We start from the raw sequence: 16,450 nt of genomic DNA on the forward strand, positions 1-16,450 counted from the left end.
GTGCATCTGTTTCCTTTTAGTTATATTCACTAGATTGTTTTAGTTTTTAGATTCCACATATAAGTGATATCATACAGTATTTGTCTCTGACTTATTTCACTTAGCATAATATCCCCCAAGGACATCCATGTTGTTGCAAATGGCAAAATTTCATTCTTTTCTATGGCTGAGTAGTATTCCATTACATATGTGTGTGCATATATATATATGTATGTGTGTATATATATATATATCTTCTTTATCCACTATTGATGGACACTTAGGTTGCTTCCATATCTCAGCTACTATAAATAATGCTGCTATGAACATTGGGGTGCATGTATCTTTCTGAATTAGTATTTTCATTTTTTTTCCAGATGTATACCCAGGAGTGGAATTGCTGGGTCATATCATAATTCTATTTTTAGTTTTTTGAGAACCCTCCATACTATTTTCCACAATGGCTGCACAAGTTCACATTCCCACCAACTGTGTATGAGGGTGCCATTTTCTCCATATCCTCACCAACATTCCTATTTGTGTTCTTTTTGATGATAGCCATTCTGAGAGGTGTGTGGTGATATCTTTTTGCGGTTTTAATTTGCATTTATCTGATGATTAATGATGTTGAGAATCTTGTCATGTGCCTGTTGGCTATCTGCATGTCTTCTTTGGAAAAGTGTCTGTTCAGGTCTTCTGCCCATTTTTTAATCAGGTTGTTTGTTTTTTTTGTTGTTGAGTTGTTTGACCTGTTTATATATTTTGGATATTAACCCCTTATTGGTCATATCATTAGAAGATATTTTCTCCCATTCAGTAGGTTGTCTTTTCCTTCTGTTGATGGTTTCCTTTGCTGTGCAAATACTTTCAAGCCTAATTAGGTCCCATTTGTTTATTTTTGCTTTTACTTCCTTTGCTTTAGGAGACAGATTCCCCCCAAAAAATACTGCTGCGATTTATGTCAAAGAGTGTTCTGCCTATGTTTTCTTCTAGGGGTTTTATGGTTTCCAGTCTTACATTTAGGTCTTAATCCATTTTGAGTTTATTTTTGTATATGGTATTAGAGAATGTTCTAATTTCGTTCTTTTACATGTAGCTGTCCAGTTTTCCCAGCACTCCTTATTGAAGAGACTGTCTTTTCTCATTGTATATTCCTGCCTTCTTTGTTGTAGATTAATTGACCATCTATGTGTGTGGATTTATTTCTGGGCTTTCTATCCTTTCTATCCTTTTCCATTGATCTATGTGTCTGTTTTTGTGCCAGTACCATACTCTTTTGAATCCTGTAGCTTTGCAGTACAGTCTGAAGTCAGTGAACATGATTCCTCCAGCTCTGTTCTTCCTCCTCAGAGGACCCCCATCTTGAGTGGTATGTAGGGTACGGACAGCCCCTGGCACAAGGTGGCAGCCCAACTGTTAAAATTTTTGCTCGTGCTGACATGGGAAAATGTCCATGTGGAAAGGAACATCTACACCAGTGTGCTGATTTGGGGAATTTGAAAGATGTAGAGGAACAATGCATCAAAGAATAATGGGATTGGCTGGTTATTACCAAGTGGCATTGACACCCTAAAGAGAGACAAAGAGAAACAAGGGCAGCTAAAAAAACAGTTAAGAAGTCCATGTGAGAGCCAAAGGGGCTCTTTGGTAGCTGTTTAAGAGCAGGTCGAGCTGAGTGTCAGGCTAATGATCTGACTGTTAGAATCCAGAGCTCCAGAGATGTTTGGATGCTCAGCCACGGCAGGCTTCCTATGCTAACGTCAGGGATCAGACTGGAAAAACCTGGGACCCAAAACATGGGGCAGGAACATGTAGGTGGAGGCCCCTGAGAAATGTGGCTCTGCAGACTTCTCTGAGCCCCAGAGCCTGCAGAGAACTAGTACTGAGTTTGGAGAACTAGCAGGTCCTCCATGTGGGAAGATGCTGAAGGTCCCCCTCACCCCAGGCAGTGCCCCCACCTCCTCTGTGCCTGCCAGGCTATAAGGAGAGTTAAATCCCAGTATAGCCAAACTGAGGAAATGCTGGGCCTCAGAAAGGAGAAAAGAGATTTTACTCTAAAGGAAATGCAAGAATTAACTACCATGATGGAGAAAGTAGAACCCCTCAGACATTGTTGATGGGAATGTAAACTGGTACAGGCGGTTTGGAAAACAATTTGGTAGCTCCTGCAAGAAGTTACAGAGTTACCATGTAACCAAACAATCCCACCCCTAGTTTATACCCAAGAGAAATGAAACATATGTCCACACAAAACTTGTAGACAAATGTTCATACGCTGTCCATAGCTGCATTATTCATATAGCTAAAAAGTGGAAACAATCCAAATGTCCATCAACTGATGAACGGATGAATTAAATTTGGTATTTTGGCCATAAAAAGGAAAGAAGTGCTGATTTGTGCTACAACATGGATGAATCTCAGAAATATTCCAAGTGAAAGAAGCAGACACAAAAAGCCATATGTTTTATGATTTCATTTACAAGAAATGTCCAAGGCTATGGAGACAGAAAGTCGAGTGGGTGTTACCTGAGGCAGGGTTGGGGGGATGAAGGAATGACGAGTCACTGTTGATGAGGTTTGGAGTTTCTTTGGGGGGGATAATAAAAATGTTCCAGAATTAGATTGTGGTGATGGTTGTATAATAATGTGAGTATATGAAAAATCATTGAATTATATACTTTAAAAGGGTGGATTGTATGGTGTGTGAATTATATCTCAGTAAAGCTGTTTTACAAAGGAATTAACTAGCACATATGAACCAAAGCCAGGGGCGTAACCTTGGGCCTGAACTGTGTGGGTGTTTGATTAAGGGCCCAAAACACAAGAATGGATGGGCGGGAATGTATTGACTTGGAAGTTCTCACTTAGGACTTGGGATTTCATACCTTGGCAAGGACCCCAGGGAAAGGGGCAGACTCACTGCTAGAGTGGATCTAGAAGCCGGGAGAAAGCAGTGGCTTACTCTAAATGAAGGTGAAATGCATGGGTTGCTGAGGCAGATAGAAGAAAGGACTTGATAGCTCAGGGAAGTAAAAATGCTGTTTGGATTTATTCTGAGAGGCCAGAAGACCCACTGAGGACTGTATTCCCTGGGAGGGCCCTCATGAGATGCTAGGTGCCAAGGCTGTCAGGCATGCACGGGGCAGAGGGGCACCAGCATCACTCAGCAGTTCAACAGAGGCTTGCCTCGTCCTGGTCCTCAAAGGAGTACACTCTTTCTGTGCACAGGAAAGATCCCATTGAACTACAAGCCATGCCTACTATCAGGGCACTTTGGACTCCTTGTGTTCAGGGACCAGCAGGCAAGACAAGGAGTCTATAACTTGGCAGGGAAATTGACCCTGATTAGCAGGAAAAGTGTGAGATGTCTTCTCAAAACTGTGTAATGACACTGCCTTTCAGTTAGAGTAAAAGCTTACTAGATCCTACATAATCTGCCCCCTGTTACTTTCTGGCCTCCTTTGTTTTTCCCCCTTCCCTTGTTCATTCTACTGCAGTCACACTGGTCTCACTGTTCAGTGAACACGGAAGTCACTGTCAGGTCTGAGGTCTTTCATCTAGCTTCATTAGATGGAAGGGGCAAGAAGACCAGCAGAAGGAACTTAAGTGGGAGTCAGAGCATGAGAGAAAGTCTAGATAAATTGCCCTAATTGTTGTAGAGTTGATTGCTGAGCTGTACTTTGATTCCTAGCATGGCCTTCTCACCTATGGATTTCTCATCATTTTTTCCCACTTACTCATTGATTAGTGACCAATAAGAAATTATTTAATGAATTGAGAGAGAAGGTTAATACTTCCTGGAGAATCAACAAAGTTTCCATCTTTGATAATGATGGCTAATAATAGCAAACATTTTTTTGAGGTATTGTGAAATGCTAAGACTTTTACAACTCTATCTTACTTAATCTTCATAAAATCTGTAAGAAGGTGCTATTATTCTCCCCGTTTCACACATGAAGAAATAGTGGCTTAGAAAGGTGAATGCTTCTTGTAAGTGGCCGGCTTTAAACACAGCCCTTTCTGAGTCTAAAACTGTATTATTTTCTCAACAATTTGTTTCTCTTTAAGGGAAAGACATCATGATTACTGCCATTCATTTTTCCATTAACTCAACAAATATTCACTAAGTGTTTATTAAGTGCCAGTTCTTGGCCTAATTTTGCGGATACAATGGTGAACAAATAGGCAGGATCCTTGCCTTCATGAAGCTTATCGCCTAATAGTGTAGCAGGACCATCAATCAAAGGAATTCAGGGCTCGGTAGGGCAGCAGGCTTGTGCTGAGATTGAACACTTGCAAAGAGACTGACAAAGATTATCTCTGACATAGAATCTATATTTCTGCACAGTTAATATGTAAAACCTTGGTTAAAGCATTGACCTTTTAGCCTCATCAGTTGTAAAATGGGTATAGTAATAGTAGATTTCTTGCCAAGGGGTTGTGAAGTTAAATGAGAAAATCTGTGAAAGCTCTTGGCAAACTGTAAAATAGCAAGTATGGAAAGACTTAAAATTTTTTCACCTGTTTTTTTTCATTTGTGATAAAGTTGACATATTAGATTAGTTTCAGGTGTACAACAGAATGATTCCCTATTTGTATGTATTGCAAAATGATCACCACGGACTTTCCTTTATATTAAAAAAATTCAAACATAGACTAGAAAGAATAGGACAATAACCACTCAAAAATCCATAAAGCAGCTTTAACAATGACCAACTCATGGCCAATTGTGTTTCATCTCTAGCCATCCCCCCCATTCACCATATTTTGAGAAGCAACTCCTTGGCAACAGCATGTCTTTTTATCTATCTATCTATCTATCTATCAATCATCTATTTCAATACATATATCTCAAAGGAAGGGATTCTTTTAAAAACATACCCACAAATACCATTATCACTCTTAAAAAACTAAAAACAAAATTGACAATAATTCTTAATTTTATCACATATCATAACTTGATTTAGTGGCCATATTTCTCTGATTATCCTAAAAAATTTGAGATCAGTAGGTTTGAATCAGTTTTTAGATAAGATTCATATATACTACAATTGTGTAAGATGTCATATTTAATCTATAGGTCCCCCCTATTTCTGGTTTTTGTTTTGCCTTTTTTTTCCCCCTGAAGAGATTGGGTCTTATAAAACAGTGGTTCTCAAACTTTAGTGTGCATCAGTATGCTTTAGAATCATCTGGAGAACTTGTTAAATGCACAGATTGATGTGTCCTGTCCCCAGACATTCTGAGTATTGAATTTCTAACAAGTTCCCGGGTGATGCTGATGCTGCTGGTCTGGGACGACACTTTGAGAGCCACAGTAGGGATTTCTCTAACTGTATCCCTTGGTGAGGTGTCCTTCAACACGTTCATCTTCCATTTTCCTGTTAAGGGAAACTTATTGAATTGCCTGCATTACAGCATAATGGTTTAAAACTCAGGGTTTGAAGGTATGTGTTAGAGACGCAGTGTGGCTGGGTTTAAACCTCATCTTTTGACATTTATTTGCCTTGTGACCTTGGGCAGATCACTTAAGTGTTCTGTGCACTCAACATTCAGGGTCCTTGTGAGGATTAAACGAGATTTCAAAAAATAAAGTGCTCACCTAGTGTATTGCCTGGCACATAACAAATGCTCAATAAACTCGATGATAATTTTTTCAACCTAAAAATAATAATGGGGCGCACAGGCTGCGGAAGGCCAAGACTTTTTGGGTTTTCTTGTTTTCACGTCAGGAGAGCCAAACAGGAAGGCTCTAAATGAGAGGTACCTGGAGAGAGGTGGAAAGAGGGCAACTCTTAGGCACACTGAAGTCAGCCTAGGGCTTGGCGCCTTTAAGGAGGGCGGGGCCACGTGACCCAAAGGGTCACATGGCTAGTGGGAAAACATGGCTGCGCCCGCGCTAGGGCCGGCTCGAGGACGAGGCACCTGGCTCGGTCTCGTTCTCTCTTTGCCTCTGCTTTTGCTGCTGGGCCGGGCGGCGGGAGGCGAAGAGGCCGGGGCCGAGGCGGGCGCGGCGTCCCTCGCGGGCTCGTGCGGTTGTGGCACTCCCCAGCGGCCCGGGGCCCATGGCAGCTCGGCGGCCGCGCACCGATACTCGCGGGAGGCGAACGCCCCGGGCTCGGTAGCCGGAGAGCGGCCGTTCCCGCCCACCAAGGTGCTCTTTTGGTTCCCTAACGACGGGTGGGGGTCGCCGGGTTCCTCGACAGGGTTGGGATGGGTAAGGCCAGGGGTTGGAGGAAGGCAAGTAAAGATTATAATCACATTGCCAAATCGCGCACTTGCAGCTGCAGTTTGATGAGAAGTTCTTCCGCCCTCCGAAACTGGTGGGTCTTGGGGCTCTGCATAATGCTGAGCATTAGGGAGTTTGGTTTGAGGACAGTTGTCTTTCCTTTTCTTACCTCTTATCTCCTGCTTCCCCGTTCTTGCACCCTGTCTTCTTGATGAGGTTCTCAGAATTTTAAGTCAGATAGATGTGGGTTTAAGTCCTGCGTTCCTCTTATTAATTGTGAAGGAATCATGACGCTGGGTGTCAGTGTCTCTAACCTTGTTTACTTATCAGTAGTCTCTGACAGTAGACTCTGCTTCTTGAGGACAAGGACTTGTCTTATTTATTCTGCTATTCCTAGCACTTTAGTACATGGGAAAGACTAAGTAAACAGTAGTTGTTTTATTACTATCGTTTATCTATACCTTGCACAGTGCCTGAATGTTTTATGGGCTAGGATATGTAAATAATAACATTAATAATAACTATTATTTAGTTCTTAGTTAAAACAAAAAACCAAAAAAATTAATAACTGTTCCTTAGTTCTTACCATTCCAGGTATTTTGCATATTGGTATGGTTGTGAAAACAACTTAGATCTGCTGACTCCCAAAGAAGTTCTTCTTCTTGAATATCAGTACACCCTTTCCAGCTTTTTCCGTCCCAGTTTTTTTTTTTTTCCTGTGGGTTAATTCTGACCAATTTTCAGGACTTAGGTGAGAGGTAACATCCTCCTGCAGGCCTTACCTGACCTCTTTCCTTCCTTTCCCTTCAGTATTTCCATATGCTGCCGCAGTTGTACCTGTTTGCTCTGATGTAACCATTACTGAAGATATTTGTCTGTTGGTGTCTCTCCCCAGCTAGGTTGTGAGAGGGAGGGGAGTCAGGACCGTATTTTTGTGACTTGGGTATAGAGTGTTAGGAGGTTGGTAGCTGGACTTCTCATTGTTTCTCCATCCTGTATAATTACTCGCCTTTAAAATTTTTCCTGTTGTTCCTCAGAGGATTCCCTGCATTATTAGTGCTTATCTTTTGTGTGGTGGGGAGCCTTGGTTACAGTTGTGTAGTGTGTGTTGGCCATACTTGATTTTAATTCCTCTATAACTTGAATGGTAATTGATAATCAATTTCTCCCTCCTCCTCCAGGGAAAGCCCTCTGTTTATCTGCTTTGTAACTAACGGGCGCTGTCTTATTTGCATGTACATTGGTCTCTGTCAAACTTTTGCCGAAAACCTTCTGACCAGTACTGAACATTTCTCATTTTAAATGCTCCAGTGTCCTACTGATTCCAGAGTGGGATGTATGTATCATTATAAGATATACATTTTTCATCCCTTTAGAGTGGTTTCACGTCCGTACTGAGTATTGTATGGGTCATCTTTGGCCATATTTTACATTCATTTTATAAAGGGAAAAATATATAATTAATTAATTTATATTTTGTATATGTGTATTTATTTTATGTTTGTCTTCCCTTTCACTCAGTTTCCATAATGTTTGGCAGCATCCCAAGTTATTAGTAAACTAGCAGTTGTTGAGAACACAGCTCACAAGCCTTCAAGGACTCTTAAACTTAATGCTTGAACCTGAAGTAGACTTCTCACCAAGACCTTTAGGACTTCATAGGAGGCTGTTCTTTGTCTCTCTGTTTTCCCTGGTTTCAGATGTTTTAGTTCATGTGTAGATGACTTTGGTCTAATTCTGACACTTAGCCATTTATTCTGAATTCAGGAAGTCCAATATTATGTGAGATACATGGTCGTAGTGATAACCCTTTTTTTTCTTAATTTTCTTTCTTTTTTTAAATAAAAGGATTATTATTATTTATTTATTTATTTTGCGGTACGTGGGCCTCTCACTGTTGTGGCCTCTCCCGTTGCGGAGCACAGGCTCCGGACGCGCAGGCCCAGCGGCCACGGCTCACGGGCCCAGCCGCTCCGCGGCATATGGGATCCTCCCAGACCGGGGCACGAACCCGTATCCCCTGCATCGGCAGGCGGACTCTCAACCACTGCGCCACCAGGGAGGCCCCAAAAGGATTATTTTTTTGAGTGGTTTTAGGTTCACAACAAAATTGAGAGGAAGGTAAAGAGATTTCCCATATACCTCCTGCCCCAACACAGGCATAGCCTTGCCCATTATCAACATCCTCCACCACAGTGGTACATTTGTTACAATTGATAAACCTACACCGACATATCATAATCACCCAAAGTCTATACAGTTGACCCTTGAAAAACATGTGGGTTAGGGGCACTGGCCCCCTGCGCTGTCAAAAATCCTAGTATAACTTTACAGTTGGCCCTCCATACCTGTGGTTCTGCATTCCAGAATTCAACAAAGTGCAGGTCATGTAGTAGTGAAGTATGTATCTATTGAAAAAATCTACGTATAAGTTGACCCCCGTAGTTCAAATCCGTGTTGTTCAGGAGTCAACTGTAATTTACATTAGGGTTCACTGTTGGTGTTGAATATTTTATAGGTTTGGACGAATGTACAGTGACATATGTCCATCACTGTAGTATCATACAGAATGTTTTTATTGCCCCAAGAATCTTCTGTGCCCTGCCTCTTCATCCCTCTCCCTCCTCCCCAGTGGCAACCACTGATCTTTTTACTGTCTCCATAAGTTTTGCCTTTTCCAGAATGTCTTATAGTTGGAATCATACAGTATGTAGGCTCTTCAGATTGGCTTCCTTCACTTAGTAATATTCATTTAAGTTTCCTCTGTGTCTTTTCATAGCTTGATAGTTCATTTATGTTTCGTGCTGAATAATGATGTATTGTCTGGATGTACCACAGTTTATCCATTCACCTACTGAAAGGCATCTTGCTTGTTTCTGGGTTTTGGCAATTATGAATAAAGCTGCTATAAAAATCTGGGTGCAGGTTTTTGTGTGGACATAAAATTTTCAACACCTTTGGGTAAATACCAAGGAATGTGATTGTTGGATCATATGGCAAGAGTATGCTTAGTTTTGTAAGAAACCACCAAACTCTTCCAAAGCGGCTCTACTGTTGTGCATTCCTACTAGCAGTGCATGAGAATTCCTGTTGCTCCACACCCTTGTCAGCATTTGGTGTTGTCAGTGTTTCAGATTTTGGCCATTCTAAGGTATGTAATGGTATCTTGTTTTAATTTTGCATTTTTTGGTTGACATGCTGAGCATCTTTGCCACCTGTATATCTTCTTTGGAAGGTCCTTGGCCCATTTTTAATTGTTTGTTTTCTTATTGTTGAGTTTTAAGAATTGTTTATTTTGGAAAACAGTCCTTTATCAGATGTGTCATCAGCAACTGTTTTCTCCCAGTCTGTTGCTTGTCTTCTCAATCTCTTGACATTGTCTTTTGAAGAGTGGTCTCTGTCTAGATTCTTTTTTTTTTTTTGCACGTGGATGTCCAGTTGTATGAACATTTGTTGAAGAGACTGCCTTAGCTCCATTGTATTGTCTTTGCTCCTTTGTCAAAGATCATTTGATTATATTTATGGAGGTCTATTTCTGGTCTCTCTCTGCTGTTCCATTAATCTGTTTGGGTGTTCTTTAACCAATACATGTCTTGGCTACTGTAGTTTTATAGTAAGTTGCATAGTGTCTTTCCTCCAACTTTGTTTTTCTCATCAATATTGTGTTGGTTCTTCTGGGTCTTTTGCCTCTCCATATAAACTTGAGTATCATATTGTTGATATCGATCAAATAACTTGCTGGGATTTGGATTGAGGTTGTACTGAATCTATTTTTGTTTTCTGTTTATTTAGTTTAATTCAATAAATACTTATTTGGTACACATATTGTATAAGACTCTGTCCTGTGTTCTGGGCTTATAGAAAAGAAAGACCTATGCCCTACCCTCAAGGCATTGACTTGTTGGTAGACCTCTCTCTCTTTCTCTCTGTCTCGCTCTCTCTGTCTCTGTCTCTGTCTCTCTGTCTCTGTCTCTCTCACACACACACGCACACACACACAATCACAGTTATATGCAAGCATCATTTTTCTATAGTGACTCCTATAGGAGGAGTATGTACAAAGTACTTGGAGAGGAAGAAAGAATTCTTGTTTCCTGGACAAGTCAGGAAGTGCTCAAAGAAAACACCACATTAGGCTAGGCCTTGGAGGAGACATTTTCAGGAGTTGGGGATGGAAGGGCAGATTGAAGGACATTGCAAGAAGGAGAATAGCATGGGTACAAACGAAGCATTGTACAAGTGCATGGTGTGTTCTGGGATATGTAAGTAGTTTAAGGTTTCTGGGGATGACATTTTCACCCTTTTAAATTTACAAAGAAGTAAATAGCACTGGGCTTTACCCTCAAGGAATTTAGGTTTCACTAGAAAGTTATGGCAGTAAGAATTGTCTGGGAAACAATATAGATATTTTCAAATTTTACTTAACTTCCCTCTGATTAAAAAATATACAATGCTCATTGAGAAAACTATTCTAACAATGTTCTGTACAGCTTATTATTTTATAAAAAGGTATCAAAATGTTTTAATCTCCATGTATCTTTTAAAAGAGTTGTTTGAAAAGGCATTGAAGATCATGAGACAATAAAATTGTACGTGGTATCTCCGTATATGTGGGTAAAGTCAGTCAATTTCCGGTCTGAGGATGGTTTGATCGGGTAATGCTTACCCAGGTGTCAAGACATGATTGAATACCATCTCTTCTATGACCCCTTTCCTCCAGGAAGAAGTGGTGTTTCTATCCTCTAAATTCTCATAGCATTTTGTCAGTCTGATGGAAACTTGTATATTTTCTGTGAAGTAGTGTTATTTGTGTAATTGTCTGATATCTCTTTCTACACGGGAAGCAATTTTTTAGACCTGTTTTAATGTCTGTATCCTCCAAGCGCTTTACACATTTAGGCATTGTGTAACAATTTCTGGAATGATCTTTTACCTTTTTTTGTTGGATACAATATTGAGAAACTGCCAGGGGAATTAAGGGTATGAGTTACTTTTTAAAGAAACCTTTGGAAAGCAGTCTTTTTGCTGTATCTTATCCTCCCCAGGATCCTGTGAGATATTATCCCCCACTTTACAGATGTGACAACTGAGGCTGAATAGAATCATGAAATCCCAGGGCTTGAAGGAACTTTAATGCCATTTCATCTATGATTTGTGTCAGTAGAGTGACAGGATGTTATAGGCAGGTAAGCCCTGCGTAGGTAGATAAGGCAGCAGTTTGTGGGCAGATCCAGGGAGCTTGCTTCTCTTGTTATTCACCCAGCTTTCTCCGGAGCCTTTAGCTTTTTACTTAGGTTTGAGGAGAGGAAAGAAGGAAAAGGAGAAGTGCTACACAAAAGAGTTGCATATAAACTTATTTCATTTTTGTGTGTAGAACAAAAGTCCCACAGAAGCAAGTGAAAGAAAAGATTCTTAAAACTAGCTTAGTAGGCTGATAAAGAAGTGTGGGTAGGGACATTTATGGGCTCTCATGGCTGGGAAGTTCAAGTGCAGATATGGTCCCAGACACAGCTGGATGCAGGGCCTCAGGCAGCATCTCCAGATCTCTCTTTTTGGCTCTCTCTTGGCAGCTCCTCTTTCTTCCCTGTTGGCTTCATTTTTAGGTAGTATTCCTTCTAATGATCAAAGAGCTGGAAGAGAAAGAGAGTTTTCTTTCCCTCATAGCTCCAGCAAAAGTTCTGAGATTAACTTTGATTGGGTCATGGGCCTATCCCTGATTACATCTCTGTGGTCAAAAGAATGTGGTAATTGGCTAGGCCTGAGTCATGGGGCAGGGGCGGGGTATGTGTGTGTGTGGGGGGAGTGGGGGGCATGGAGCAGTGTCATCCAGCTCCACCTGAGATATGTACTTAGTTGAAGAAGTGGTTTTCAAAGAGATGTCACTTGCTCTTACAAGAACAGGAGGGAATGGGTGCCAGGTGGGCAAAAATCATAGATGTCCACTGCACCTGGCCAGAGTGTGTAGCTCAGATATGGTCCTAGTGATAAGAGAGTTGCTTTGACTTCACCTGCCCTTTTGGCTTGCTTGGCAGTGGCAGAAACTGATGTGCCAGAAGGGGTTTTAACTTACGTCCTAGGAGGAATGGACTGTTTGAATCTGGACCTTCATGAAGACTTGATCAAAATGGTTCTTTGTATTTGGTTTAGGAGTGTGAGACCTGATGCTCTGGATTTCACTAGAACGACATTCTACATTTGTAGGACAGAGACTTCATTAGTGCAAATTGGGAATTATGATCCAGTCAGAGCCATGCAGGCTATTTTTATCTATAGCCTCCAGGATGGAAGCTTGGCTTATTCATTGCTGGCTATCTCTGATGGTTAATGAAAGAAAAAAAATTAGGCCAGGAGTCCACAGTGGAAGTTATGGTTGTATTAGCATTGTTGGTGCTCACCTTGAGGGAGAATGGGATGAAAAACTGAGATAATTATAATACTTCATTGGGAACAATGGGCACAGTTTCCTATAGGCCTTGTGTTTGCACCTTGGGATGAACAACCGTTCTCAGAGAAGGACCTACTTGTCTGCTGCTGGAAAGCTTTTTTTTTTTTCCTTAAACTCCTTTAGGAAACATGAAACCTTTTATTAGATCATTTAAATAATCATTTTAAGCTTTCGTCTGCAGGCTTCTATTTTTCTGCTTCTTTGCAGAGCTGCTTGAAATTCTGACTTCTCATCTCGACTGAGGAATCTTGTGTCCCAGATGCTTGGAGAATAATGAGAATAATGTGTGAACCTAGTTCAGTCTTTGAGCAGAGTCTCTTAAACAGGTTTCACTGTGATGCAGGCGTGCTATCCATGTCTGGGATGGTGTTATAAAAGAAAGAGAATTTTTATAATTAGAAATAATTCAAATAATACATTTTTTCATTGTATCCGTGATGTCACTCTTTCAGTCAATGAAGTTTCTTCATCCATCCATCCCCCCCACTCCCTTCCTTCCTTCCTTCCTTCCTTCCTTCTTTCCTTCCTTCCATGAATTATGCACCGAACTAGGAGCTGGGGACATAGAAGTGAAAACTTTATTTCTGGTCCCCAAGGAGCCTGGGATCTAGGGCAGGTAAAAACAAGCCATTAAAGTATGTACAGTGTGTGTCAGTTGTTTAGAGAGGTGTTTATCAGAGGATCCCAAATGAGGGAGGGGGATATGCCCAGCCAGCAGAGGGAAATGCAGGCAGGGAAGGCCTTCTTCTGTAGGAGGTGATCCTTGAGCATTGATGTTATTCACAAGAGATGAAGTGCAGGTGGAGTACAGGATGAGAGAGATGGGGAGAGATTAGGCTCTGATGCTGAGATATTTTACCCTCAAAGGTGCTGGGGATCCCTGAAGAATTTAAGTAGGAAAGTGGTATAATCAGATTGACACTTTATTGTTTGTTATTTTGAATAGAGTACATGGTTTTAAAATTAAAAAAAAAATTCTGTAGAAAGGTGTATAGTGAAAAATTTTCCACTTACGTAATAACCTTCCCCTCAGACAACCACTGCATGAGTTTCTTGAAATCTTCCCAAAGCTGTGTTCTGCAAATGTAAGCGAATACAAAGAAATACGTGAATCTGTGTTCTCCCGCCCACCTCCTTTTCATGCAAATGATAACACACCATGCTTTCTAGGGTGCACCTTGCTTTGTTCACTTTCCTCTTCATCGCGGTGAGATCTCTCTATATCAATATATTAAAAGTGTCTTTTTTTTTCCTGTTGTTTTCCTTCTTTTCCTTTTCTTATGGCTGCCTAATTTTCCATTTTCTGGGTGGCCCACAATTTAATCATTCCAATATTGAAAAATATTTAGGTTGTTTCCAGTCTTTTTCTGTTCCAAGCAGAGCTTCAACAAATTGTGTGGGATACAGAAGACAGATATTTTGGAAAGTTCAGTAGGGGCTTAAATACTTGTATGAATGATTGAAAGGAAGGTTGATGGCTTAGAGAGGAGCCGGGAGAAATGTGAAGGGATGAGACTGGAGGCAAGGAGACAATTGTGAGGCTACAGCATCAGTCGAGGAAAAGAAAAGGGGAGAGGACAGAGGGATATGTATTTAGGATACCCAGTAAAACTGGATGCCCACTGTAATGTTGGATTTCCCAAGTGATGCTGAGGATGGACCTGTGTTTCTTCACTGAAAGTTTTCGGTGTGATCCTCAGATCTTATGTTTAGTGCTAGGAAAACATGTGAACAAAGCAGCCTCAGTTGCTGCCCTCTTGGTGTTTAGAGGTTATGTGAAACAGTAGATAGGAACAATTAGAGTTTTAATAAGGTATTAAATAAGGTCAAGACATGGTCCTTTAGTAAACCTTTTAGATTTTCCATTTCAATGATATGTCTTTTCCATTATCATTGGGAACCTAGATTCACTCGGTGGGTTTTTAAATATATTATATATGGGGACTTCCCTGGTGGTCCAGTGGTTAAGACTGCGCTTCCACTGCAGGGGGCGCGGGTTTCCCTGGTCGGGGAACTAAGATCCCACATGCCGCGTGGCCAAAAAAAAAAAAAAAGTAAAAAAAAAAAAAAGATTGTATTTGGCATTTTATATTTGCTTTTAAAAATAATTCAAAAGAAATATGGACATAATAAAGGACAAAAATGCACAAATGTATAAAGAAGTGGAATATTCTCCCTGCCTCTGCACTGCAGCCATTAGCAGCTTGGTGACCGTTGCTCCAGACCTGTTTCCATGGCGTGTGCAGATGTGTATTATGTAGCGTTTTTCCTAAAGAAATTACTACCCTAAAGAATGTTCACTTCTTTTTGTGACTAATCATTCATTGGAGTATGCCATGATTTTACTCATTTCACAGTGGCTTTTGTGGCAGAGGATGGCTCGCTGTTGGGTGCTTACTGTGTTCTGGCACTCTACACTTGACCCAGGTTCACTCTGGCGGTGACGGCCTGACTTCCCGTGTTTCCCCTTTTGCTGCAGATGGTCCCCATCCCTGCCGGAGTATTTACAATGGGCACAGATGATCCTCAGATAAAGCAGGATGGGGAAGCACCTGCGAGGAGAGTTGCTATTGATGCCTTTTACATGGATGCCTATGAAGTCAGTAATGCTGAATTTGAGAAGTTTGTGAACTCAACTGGCTATTTGACAGAGGTAATGGGGTTGGAATGGGGAGGAAGAACTTGATCAGTTGACCGCTTTTTCCTGTATGCCCAGTGCTGTGATAGGCACTTTATGTATATTTCATGTAATTTTTGTTCTCGTAGCAACCCAGTGAGGCAGGTTATTTTTCAGGTGGCCAACTGGGGATTAGCAAAGTGATTTGCCCTGAGTCCCACAGCCGGTTAGTGGCGGAGTTGGGATTCACGCCTGGCCAGTGTGACCCCAGGACCTGTCTTAACCATTATGCTCTAGTGTGTCAGGGCTTTAATCTGCCCGAGAGCATCACTGTCCTCTCAGGCTTTTTGAGGTGAGAGCATGTAAAGTAAGGCCACTTTTCCTCTCAAAACATTATAGTTTGGATGTTCCAGAGCATTGCATAATTCCTAAGTAATAGATGCAGAAGTGCAGCTTTTCATTCTTGTGGTCTTATTCCAGTGCCTGACGACTCATAAGCTTTCCTTTGGCAGTTCCAGGCTTTATCCTGTGGTCACTGAATCACAGAGCAAGGTTCTGAAAGTGGATACTTGTCCTAAACAGGAATAGGAAGAGAGAGGCTTTCTAGTTTATGAAAGTTTCTGTGAGTGTCTAAAATATCCTTGTTATGTAGGTTTCCCAATTTTTTCTTACCAAAGGACTCTACCCTACCCTTGCCTTCAGTTTGTGAAGTCCCTGTCCTTGTTTTTGTTTTTTTCCAGGCCAGAACATCTTCCTTTCTTTAAAACAAAATTTCAGAGCGAATGCTGAAAGCAAAACAACATCCAAATTTGGTTTTGCATTTCTTTGGAATTTCTTAAAATATACAAAGTAGTTGTCTTTTTGTACCTCTTTGTAGTAGGAAGTTGCTGTTCTTTTTGTTTCATGAGGATACTCTCAGGTCAAGTTCCTCAGTAGTCTGATGAAGTTAGAAGTGGGCTTCCCATCAAGACTAGATAGAATAAGAAGAGTTTAGGGCATCTAGGAGCATGGATGGGGAAATATTGCATCTGGATTTCTATTACCCTCTAACTGAAGTTCAGCGTTTCCTTCGGTTAGGAATAGACAACATACCACAGTAGTGGCAGCTGTGCCTATGACTTTATCACCAGTAGAAATCACAGACAATTTGTATCCCATTATTGTTGTTGCAGAGATCATA

General features: G+C 41.0%; 1 protein-coding gene across 3 annotated transcripts in view; it reads left to right on the forward strand.

Annotated features, from left to right (window-relative positions):
• The first annotated feature begins 5,850 nt into the window (after positions 1-5,850).
• SUMF1 (sulfatase modifying factor 1) overlaps positions 5,851-16,450 on the forward strand; it is a 107,504-nt gene continuing 96,904 nt past the window's right edge. For 2 of the 3 annotated variants that reach the window (XM_081247663.1, XM_081247664.1), the window contains exons 1-2: positions 5,851-6,133; positions 15,133-15,306. In XM_081247663.1, the coding sequence (XP_081103789.1) occupies positions 5,864-6,133; positions 15,133-15,306 (444 nt within the window). In that variant the 5' untranslated portion in view covers positions 5,851-5,863. The remainder of the gene's footprint in view (positions 6,134-15,132; positions 15,307-16,450) is intronic. The other variant, XM_081247665.1, reaches the window with a different exon arrangement.

The sequence above is a fragment of the Mesoplodon bidens genome (assembly GCF_964165515.1).
Source record: "Mesoplodon bidens genome assembly, chromosome: 10".
Taxonomy (NCBI): domain Eukaryota; kingdom Metazoa; phylum Chordata; class Mammalia; order Artiodactyla; family Ziphiidae; genus Mesoplodon; species Mesoplodon bidens.